This window comes from Labrus mixtus, chromosome 6 (genome assembly GCF_963584025.1).
Source record: "Labrus mixtus chromosome 6, fLabMix1.1, whole genome shotgun sequence".
Classification (NCBI taxonomy): domain Eukaryota; kingdom Metazoa; phylum Chordata; class Actinopteri; order Labriformes; family Labridae; genus Labrus; species Labrus mixtus.
The window spans coordinates 6,707,076-6,718,132 of record NC_083617.1 but is presented as its reverse complement, the minus strand read 5'-3'; the positions used below and the strand labels follow the sequence as shown (position 1 = coordinate 6,718,132).

The window sequence follows — 11,057 nt, the reverse complement described above, 5'->3', positions numbered from 1 at the left end:
GCAAAGAGGTTTTTTTTTTGTAATTATAAATATCAGAATTCAAAACTGAGGTTCCTTTTTGCGCCAAAATACTGCAAAAAAAACAACAACTTCCGCCTTCCCTTTCAGAATAAAACCTCTAATGTAAGATATTCAACCATGGTTTTCTCGTAAATGGTAAGAAAAATAAGTAGACCCCCCTCCCCCCCCCTGAGTTTTTCAGAAATAATTGTTATGGTCTCGAATGCTGCACGATAAAATACTGAATTATTTTTATTATTATTTATTTTTATTTTTATTTTTCCCTTAAACTGAAGGGAAAAAAAGATCTCTCTGTCCTTATTCTGGCGAACTTCACTGACGGCAAATGACTTGGTCTAAGCTGCGCATGCGCGCTGACTGATAACGATTTAATTCTCACTGAGACGGCTTGTGCGGGTGCGCGAGGTCCTTTCATTATGATCTGGGGAAAATACGAACAGTGATTGGTCTATTTTTGGTTTGGGAATCTCTTTTGTGTCATTTATTATTTTATTACCAGAAGAAGCTCTGCAGGGGCACACCGGTGACCAGATCACCTGTCGTCCTGCACAAACACACAGCTCCCGGTTTGAAGCTGTCATCCTGCTGAATCGCCTCCTCTGCTGATCGGATCCACCGATAACTTCACCTGGAAGCAAGTTCGTATGTGGCAAGCAAACTGCAGACGAATGCATAACCTGGCAGACTGGATTTCGGGTAAGCAGCACAATTTAAAGTGCTGACAGTGCAAAAAGATTTAAAAAATGAATTCATAAATCTAGTCTCATAAGATGTATGTTTATTTTAGCTTCCATTTTAGTGCTTGATTCAATTGTTTCGAATATGTGAATGGAAAATCATGGAAACAGTGGCTTGACGTCTAGGCGCGTGCCCTGTCAGCTGGCAGTACACGTGACGTAAACAGCGCCGCTTGCCTGACCCCGCAGGAACGAGGAGTGCTGATCTGTCATTATACCCTGATGATGCTTTCCATTTAAGGCACTTAATTTAACATAATCTGTGACTGTTTGTTAATCCGACGTGATGCCATTGTTCATTTTAAAGTGTGTGTGTGTGTGTGTGCTGTAGAATGACTGATTGATTTTCTCCTTGGTGTGGCATGTAGGGACAGTGATGGGAGGCTGTGTGGGGAGGAGTAGGATGGATGGACAAGGGAGTGCCCGCAGCTCGACAAGGAGCAAAAAACGTGGAGGTAAGAAGAAGCTGGAGCACGCTGAACTGCAGCCTCTCACGTGCTGACATAAGCAAAGATATTTTTTCAAAGCATCTGGAGAAGACAAAATGATCACAAGAGATCATACCAAACAGGGAATACGGCAATGTCTCTATATTTTCTTCATGCTTTAAAAGAGAAAGAGATGAAAAGGTGGAAACAAAATGGGGCCTGAGCCCTGAGGGAGCCTATAAATATTCTTGAATTAGATTATTTTTTCATTATGACTGAGAGGGAAGCTCCCGTGATGCATTAAAATGTAAGTGTTACACATCCTCTGACATTTATATCAAGTGCATTGTCAGACTCAGTTAAACACAGACAGATTCACACGAGGTCAAGCCTTAAAAGTGCACAGAAAAGTGGAAAAAGGGTGTTATATAATTTAAACAAATCATCCAGGTGGGAGAACATTTTGGCCTAATTGCAAGTTGTGGGCCGGGTTCTTAGCGACACCCCCTTTAGTATCGACACCATCTTGAGTCTGAAAGCTTTCCGTGTCACTCGTTAAATGTTTCAAAGCTCAGCTGCATGTCTGATCTGTGTTGAGGACGAGCCCTGATAGGACTGTGTTTTATATAAACACTGGTCAAATCCATTTCTTGTGCAAAAAGCTGCTGTGCACTCAGCTGGATTGTCATGCATTATGCATTGGGCAGCAGCCGCCGCAGACAGGGAGCCTGGGCAGAGACTCTTCATATGAAAGTTTGACCTACTTGGTGCACGATTTGCCTCACGCCAACCTGCTGTTAAACATATTTACATTACACCTCCGAGACAGAATTGACCTCTAGGATGGTATTCTTTTTTTAATACTTGGACTTTTTATAACTAAATGAACGCTGCCAGATACACTGACATCCACTGATTCCATAACAAACACATTGTGCATGGATCATAGACAGAACTTATTTTGTATACAAGTCTTATTACTGACAGAGTTCACAGCTTAGTAAATGCAAATGACATTAAAAACAGGAAGTGTAAGCAAGACACGGAGCAGGGCAAGGAATTATACCATTCTACAATTCACTTAGCAGACGCTTTTATCCAAAGTGACGTACATCAGAGAGTAAGTACAACACAAGCAAGGATCTAGAAAAAAGGGAACAATGTCAGTAAGAGCAAACGATCAGCTTTGAGTCTGATTGGACACACAGGTGCTGACAGGAAGTGACCAGAGGCAAAGCACAACATTGAGGGCAGTTCTTGAGAGCTCTAATCAGTATAGAAACCATCTTATAAGTCGTCGTTATCAAACAAAAACCATCGTCACAACCATCATCACCATCAATAATATGGAGACCATCATCATTAAGTTAGTAGGTATTCATGAAAGAGCTGGGTCTTTAGCTTTTTCTTAAAGGTGCAGAGGGACTCTGCAGATCGAATGGAGTTTGGAAGTTCATTCACCACCGGGGGGCGACAGAGGAGAAGAGTCTAGTCAGCGTCTTAGGACCCTGTTGTGAAGGTTGGATCAGACGCCTTTCATTGGCAGAGCGTAGGGGGAGTGTGGACCTGGATGAGAGAGTTAAAGTAAGGAGGAGCCGTTTTTGTCGCTGTTTTGTAAGCACATAAGTCACTTCTCAAAACATAGTGAAAAAGAACATTTGTATTTCAGTATCATATATCTCTAAAAAGAGCTTAAGCCAGTTTTATACTACAGGTGAGTCATTTGTAACCATTATTATTCAAATTTAAAGAAAATCGTTTCAGAAGGTACAGGTGTCTGTCACTTCCTGTTTCTTCTCCTGGCAGGTCTGCCAAGTAAATATAGATAGATAGATAGATAGAGATGTGCATATTGAAAATCTGCAATTGAATATGAGGTGCATGATTCTTTCCTGATACTTTTCCATAATCCTTTTATTTGGGGGCAAAAAATGTTGTTGTATGACTTTCCCCAAAATTCTCCACCATAGACAAATGGTCGATCTGTAGGATAAGGTGTCATTAGGGCTGTACAAGTAGTCACACTTTCATCATTATCGGGATAAGAGCATTCACAGTAAACACATCAAAAAGTCTGAATTTATTTCCCTCTCAGCCTACTTCTTAACTTTTGTTGGAAGCCTTGGTACAAAGGCCGTGCTTTCACATGATTCTAACGCGGTCAGATGAAGCTCAACCTATTAATCAGCGACCCTCGGATTGATCGGTGCTCATTAAGTGCTGAATTGTATTCCTGAGGGACATGTTGCAAAAGTACTGTGTAAAACATGGAGAGACGCAGATAGACAAAACCTCTGAGTTTTAGGTAATCTGCACTCTCTTGTTGTTGATTTATTCCACCTCACATTGCTATAGCAGTATTGAACAATGTTTTAGCCCTTGGGTTTACACAATACCCGTTTTTAAGCCTCGATTCCATTCTAGAAAAAACATCTAACAATATCAATACCTGTTTCGATACCATGGCAACCAAAATAGAACTCCTAGGCGCTCAATACTGGGCAATGTCTTGTTTTCAATTCCAATAAAATGCAAGCAAACTCCTGCAAGCTGTCGAAATTGCACGAATGGTGAAACGGTGCAAACGTACTTTTAAAATGTAGACAATGTGTCCTCTCTCTCCCTCACTGTAGCTTTGTGAGAAAAGAATGACTGAAGACCTGCAGTTCCTTTAGCCTGTTTTATAAATGATTGATTAATGATAAATAGTTCATGCTTGTACCTCTCAGACTCGATGAGATGCAAACATAGAACACCTCTGACCATCAGTTGTGGAAATGCATCGTCTCAGAGACAGAGTCGCCTGTGTTTGTAGAAAGAGCAGAGTCTTCGTGGAGGAAGAGATCACAGAGATACAGGAGCTTCTCTTCTCTTCTCCTGCCAACAGACTGTAATATACTCAAAGGGCTTTAATGTCTGTTAATAGGTTTAGCATGTAGCCTTGGGTGCCAGGGTATTTCTATCCTGTCTCCGAATAGAGCTGATAGGATTAGGTCTCTTGTGTACAGATACTACCTTCTGGCAAGGGCACTCACCTTGCTCTTCCCACATATTGCACCTTCTTCCATGAACTGATCCTGAGGTATTTTTGGGTTGTGAAGGGTTTGTTATTAGCAGGGATAAAAGTGGATGCACGTCTGCCACTTTTAAGAAACTGGGGAAGTGTCACCATCGTCGCTTGCAAACTAGATCAGGAGGTTGTCTCGCTGAATTGTGTTCGCTGCTTTTGCAGACAGGAGAGTCCTCTGCCTTTGTTGTTGTTGTTTGTGGCTAATTCATGCAGACTTGAAACTGACTCGCATCGATTCAGACAAGGAACAGCTATGGGAGTACCGAACTCCAGGGAATACAGCTACCATCATGCTCCAAACTCACCCTTTAGGATTTTGCTGAAAAGTAAGTACAGATGTTTTAGCGTGGGAGTGAAGAAAACGCTGCCATGTTTTCTGTTTTTGGAGTTTGCGGCTCGCTCGATTGTGCTATGATTTGTTCCAGATGCTTTTGTGTATGTTAGCTTCAAGATTCTGTTTTCTTGATGCTTTCCTGATTGTACTGATGTCATGAGATTTTCTTGTGCACTGATGCTACAAATTAAATTCAGCATGGAGGAAGGAATGGGAAAAATAATGACAGAGAAAAAAAAAAGCAAAAATAAAATTGGTTAATTAAGGACGGTTGATATTTCTTATTTAAGATATGATTGCATTTTACTCCAGTTGCTGATGTTTGTATTTATTCTCTCCTCTACCGCACGACCTCGTTGTAGATTTTTGTAGCTTGTTTTTTTCTCTCCACACAGAACTGTTGAGCTTTGGGACATCACCTTGATCGACCTACTTCATTTGAATTAATTAGACTTTACGATTCCTGGTAGCCGAGCTTACGGCCGAGTACACTCCTTCAGGGCTGATCTCCCCATACATTCACAAACAGTCAGGATCATTGACTTAGTTACTACGGCCATGGGGTGAAGGAGACATCCCTCACATAGGGCAGGTGGTGATGTCTGATCTTAGCTGGTAATCTCTGCTTCTCTTCATTTGGCAAACAGAACTGAAAAAGGCACTTTGAGTGATTTAATTTAACAGAAATAGACGACGACAAGCTCTAATCAAGCAGTCGTTACTTAAATTGGCAGTAGCTCAGTCTGCAGGACTTGGGTTGCCGGTCTGGTAGCTGGTTAGGTGCCAGTTCACTTCCTGAGCACTGCAGAGGTGCCCTTGAGCAAGTCCCCCCCTGTTTGTGCATGTGTGTGTATTTCAGCCTGTGTGTAGCATGTTCAACAACAGAGTGTCACATTGAATTTCACCTCTGAGATTAATAAAGAATATCAATTATATTTCATTGTACTGCACCAAAAAACCCAAAGACACATTTCTTGTGTGTGTAAACCTTCTTAGCAATAACCTTCATTCGGATTCTGATGAATTCAAAATGTCGCATTTACTCCATCAGAGGAATGAGTTTGGCCTCTTTTTTTTTCTGTAGCTGTTATTTGCACATCAGATCAAAGCTAACTGCATTCATCTCGGTTTACCTTCATGTCTCACTGAGGAATGCTTGTTAGGAATCCAGACAGCCCGACAATCTGCATCTGTTTTTCTGCCATGTTAAATGCATTCCTTTGCAACTCTGTCCTAAAAAACAAAAATAAAGAAGACTTCAAAACCAATGCTTTTAAAAGAAAAGGAGAGACATTTTCCTACTCTCTGTCATGATAATGCTACTGACACTGGATCAGGGAGGTTTCATTTTTATATCTCTTTTGTTGTGATGGATTTGAAAACTGTTAAAGACATTTGCCTTGTGATCGTAATGCATGCAATATAAATGTTAAGGTTGCATACTTCCCGATGAATTTGTATGCAAGAATGTGTGCAATAAATTCATTTAAGATCAATGCAATGTAATAACATGATATGTTGGCCACTGCCTTTTCTATCATTGTGTCACTTTATCACTCAGCCGTCTATAGTTGCATAGAAAACCTTTAACTAGTAAACAGACGTGGGTAGATGTTATTCTGGCTGTACAATATTAAAGGTGCACTATGGAGCTTTGGTAGAGAAATGTGAAAGTTGGAGAAGTGTACAGATTATGTGGTATATGTTCATAACTCTATACACAAACTGTCCTCAGAGGAAAATGTGATCCCTGTAACACTGGTCGAAGATAAAATGCTACACGAGAAGTTATGGTGGGGGGCCCGCAACAGTGAAACCGTCACTCTCCTGGTAGCTTTTTTAGCTCCAAACGGTGTCCAGGGACCCATTTTTTCCTTTGAATAAAGTTTGTGTATTCAGTTCAGAAAATATAGCATAGACTTTGTTCACTTCTCCAACTTTCAAAATTCACTACAAAAACTAAACATTGTGCACCTTTAAGCTTGAGATTCAAGTGTACCCACCTAACAGAAGTGAGGGCTCGTTTCTGATTGGATGATTTTATTATTGATTTGTTGTGCTGTTTTTTTTAAACTTGTCAAAGTCAGTGACGTTTTTTTTTTTTTTTGTTGTTGTTGCTCGCTTTCATTGGCCGACGAGCCCTCATCTCTCCAACCAATGGCTCATGCGATGGGAGCAGATAAATCCTGTTATGTGAAACCTGATTACTGTCTATAATCCACTGCTGTTCGCTTGTGTGTGTGTGTGTGTGTGTGAGCCAATGTCAGTGCACATGGATGTGTTTACTAGCCACCGCAGTAATCCACAACACTATAAATAATCACTTTGATTTTCCTCCCTCTGTCACTCAAACCGTCTTCCTTTGAATGCTGGTACTGAAGACATAACCTAGACAGGAGCGTGGAAACTCCCGCAGCAGGTGTAGAGTATGATTTTGTGTAGGTGCTGCTTTAACTCTGACAAAGAGCAGTCACATGCATGGCAGTAATTGGATGACACCGCTTAAACAGAAAAGGAAATAGAGTTGATTATCACTGATGTAAAGGGTTTCACTCAGTGTGCATTTTCAAGCTGTGTTCTGACAAAATACTAAGGATCCTTTAGGAGATATAAGTCGTTCTTATCTGACGTGTCTTGTCCAATTCAGCATCCTCCATGGACTCTATGATGTATTTGTCCTCCTTTATATTCTTTGACTGACTTTGGTAGATTATATGAACCAAATCATTTTTTGGGGGGGTTCAAATCGTCACAAACTGTTTCCCTGCTTTGGGCACTATATTAGTCTAACCTTTGAATTACATAATATTTCCTGACACTGGTAAGTGATGTCATGGTAAAAAGCTCAGGGACCTGAGCTTACCTGGCAGTGCTTCACTACCAGATAGCTGCTATCACTGCCCAATAATCCCTTCAATAGTAGCTGTTTTTAGCTGCAGCCATTCTGTCACTAGGATGGAAATAAATGTGAAACTTGCAACAAATGTATTTCCTTGCACCTTTTTAAGAACAGAAGGTTGTTCGCATGATGTGGATGAGTGTGAAGCTGCGATTATATTGGCTTGTATTCTTTAGTTCTGATTGAACACAGTCTTCTTTATCCTTTCAGGACGCAATGAGCCCCTCAAGAAGGAGCGGCCAAAGTGGAAGAGTGAGTACCCGATGACGGAGGGCCAATTGAGGAGCAAGAGGGATGAGTTCTGGGACACGGCCCCGGCCTTTGACGGACGGAAAGAGATCTGGGACGCACTCAGAGCAGCCGCCCTGGCAGCAGAGTGCAATGACCTGGAGCTAGCCCAGGCTATAGTGGATGGAGCCTGCATTACTCTTCCTCATGGTACGAACCCCCCCCCCCCCCACGGGCACACGGAAACAACAGATGATATGAAAATGTGCTTCATCCAGATCTCTTTGTAAGCTGTAAATGTCCTGGAACTTGAAGCACAAATGCAAAAAACCCTCACTGTCTGAATGTCAAAGGCCGGTTTGCAGAATCCCCTGCATCAGTTGTGCAGAGATTACTGCTGTAATGGTTACATAATAGTCGCAGTGCTGCGTGACCACTGTGAATGGATTGGTTCACAGAAAGACATGACAGAGTTTGATGTCTCCCTCACGCATATTTATCTGCTCACACACAGGAGGGATTTTTCTTTTTTCTTTTTACCTGTTTTTCTAGTTCAAGGACACGGGGTTGTTGCTACACCTGTGATGTAACGTACAGAATATAACCTCATACTTGTCCTACTTTATTGATGAAGAAGCGAGTGGGTTCATATATCAGAGTTAAGAGCAGCTTTTGACAGCTGTTGTTAATGTCAGCCATTTTTTTCCTCTTCCCAGGCTCTCTCACAGAAAGCTATGATGAACTGGGAAACCGCTACCAGCTGCCCGCCTACACTTTAGCCCCGCCTGTCAACCTTATCAGTGAATCGTCCACTGACTGCAAAGTGTCCGACTCCACACAGAAACAAAATCAACCCCCTCTGTGCAGGCAAGAATTCCAGCTGCGGGTTCGATTGTCATCAGGTAAGAAACTCACAGTCTGGGTTGGGAATCGCAGGGTAGCTCTCAAAACAATACGATATGAAACGACCGTCGTAAGGCGCGACGCGATGCATGATGCATTGAACGCGGCCCATCGATAACGATAACATCCCGATTTGCAAGACAACTATATAATGAATCATCCTGATATCTGACTCGATAAAGAATACAAAACGCACATGTGACGGTGAAGTGCAGGATTCATGTTTTGCTTCTCAGCAGGTCGTTTTCAGTTTCTGCTGAAGCCCTGAAGAGACACCCAAACATATAGCTTTTCAGCCGTTTTCCCGTTATAACGAGTTGATATCTTCAGATCTTGACTTATTTATCTGGACATGTTGAGATAACAACCCTGTGATGAGGTCATTTCTTTAGATCTTGAAAAAATCTGCGAAAGCGAACCACAGTGAAAACCAGTGAGTAGTTTCCAGAGATAACAAGATGAATAAGATCTCAAGAAAAACAACATGAAAATGTTCACATCATCAAGGGAGCTTCACCTCTTCTCTCTCTCGCATCACGCTGCATCCTTTAAGTTCCTTTCACTGTGTCTGACATTATCCCGCTGTCAACTTTTTCTTGGGCCGACTAACCTCCAATTACTTTACCATCACTCAAGTCATTCGATCTGTTTAGAGCGCTGTCGTTTTTCAGAATCAAAATCTGGTTATTTTGAACCAGCTATTCTATAATTATATCACGAGTCAGGCAACTTTATATTGCCGTATAGGTATTTTGTACCACCCCTAGAATGGATGGATGGATGGATGGATGGACAAACTGAAATATAGAAAGAGATCTATTGGGAAATAAGGGTGTTGCAGCAGCAGCAACTTATCCAAAAAATAAAAAAAAATATACGTAAACTAACTCTAGACTGTAGATATGTATACAAGAATGGAAAGTTAAATTGTCAATAGGTAAGTATTAGAATACATTATGATATAAACATGCTATACAGTGAGGTAGACCGAGCTGTTGATGTGATGCGCAGTGTCGTCAAAAGTGCACTTGAAGAATTATGTTGTTTTACAAGCAATCTGAGTACCTCCATGTTCTGCAGCTTTCCCCCGTGCAGCTGACATTTCAAACACTTCGTAGCGCCACGTCTCTTCCAGGCTGGAGGCGTATTTATAATTCAGGGCTTTCAGTCTCTCACAGCGTGTTCAGAAATCTGTGTCAACTCTATTTATTCCTCGCTGTGTTTTTTTTTTTCTCTCAGGGAAGGACGTGCGTCTGACAGCCAGCATGGCCGACTCCATCGCCGAGCTTAAGAAACAATTAGAGGAGCAGGAAGAAATCGACGTGACCCGCCAGAGGTGGTTCTTTTCCGGGAAGCTCCTGACCGACAGGACTCGCCTGCAAGACGCCAAGATCCAGAAGGACTATGTTGTCCAAGTGATCGTCAACACGAACCCTTCAGTTATAGCTAACTGAGGACTGAGGATTATTAAAGGACGTGCCAGGATTAGGAGTAGGGTTTGAAATCACTTTCCGGTTGGTACTGCAGTGGAATTTTGTGTACATTTTTATATAAGAACTTATTGCTTTTATATTGCTCCTTTTTGTATTTTTTCCTCTTTCCAAGCGAAGTAAGAAAATTGAAAAGCACTGAAAACACTTTAGAGTAGAAGTAGAGTCCTGAGATGCACATCCGAGTGTCCGTCCATGCGTCCTGCTGTCTTCCTGTTTCGTGTGGACATCCACTCACAGCTCTATTGTTTACACTGGTCCCTCTCATTGTCATGTGTGTGTGTCCTTGTGCTGAATTAATAAACAAAATATAATTAATACGGGGATCTGAGTAAGGAACATCCAATCTCTCTTTATTCTTTTTCTTTCTGTTGAAGATTTCTGTCATGCCATTTCAGAAGTAGGGTGGTACAGTCGAAAGAAAACTGTAAATATCAGTTTCTTCTTTGTGTTTTTTGGTCATATATATATATATATATATATATATATATATATCTGTGTTCACTTCACTCTACAGTTTCTATCCACAGCTGTATATTCATAACAAAGACACAGAATGTAACGACGGCACCTTTCTAAAAGGTCATAGGAGACGATCGAACCTGTTCTTTTTATTTCATCACTCCAGCCCAGTTCATGTAGTTGTATGTACAATATGATGCTCACTGTACTTGAATAAATGATCATTAAATATTGTAAATGTAAAGTCTGTCTCCAATTGTTTGGTTCTTAGCGACACAAGTCTCAACAAAATGTTAAAGTTGAATTTATCGTTTAGGAATGATTCCCATCCAGAGTGTTCGGGGCCTCCTCAGGGATCCCACCGTTAATCACTTACCCTACTTTTTTTTTTTTTTTTTAGGCCTTTTCAACTGAAATTAAAGGTTACTTACAAATTCTCAGGCTCCTACAAATCCTTTAAAGTATGCGATCTCTGGAGGGAAAAT

At 41.2% G+C, this 11,057-nt stretch overlaps 1 protein-coding gene across 3 annotated transcripts; it reads left to right on the top strand.

Annotated features, from left to right (window-relative positions):
* Positions 1-381: 381 nt before the first annotated feature.
* On the top strand, positions 382-10,816 carry ubtd1a (ubiquitin domain containing 1a). Of its 3 annotated transcripts, none has more exons than XM_061039705.1 (5): positions 382-717; positions 1,127-1,213; positions 7,700-7,927; positions 8,434-8,619; positions 9,860-10,816. In XM_061039705.1, the coding sequence occupies exons 1-5, from the start codon at positions 666-668 to the stop codon at positions 10,072-10,074; spliced, it is 768 nt and encodes a 255-aa protein (XP_060895688.1). In that variant the 5' UTR covers positions 382-665; the 3' UTR covers positions 10,075-10,816. The 3 variants fall into 3 exon arrangements, with proteins under 3 accessions (XP_060895688.1, XP_060895689.1, XP_060895690.1); XM_061039706.1 differs by having other exon boundaries at positions 1,090-1,213; XM_061039707.1 differs by lacking the exons at positions 382-717; positions 1,127-1,213 and adding an exon at positions 4,372-4,582.
* Positions 10,817-11,057: the final 241 nt, after the last annotated feature.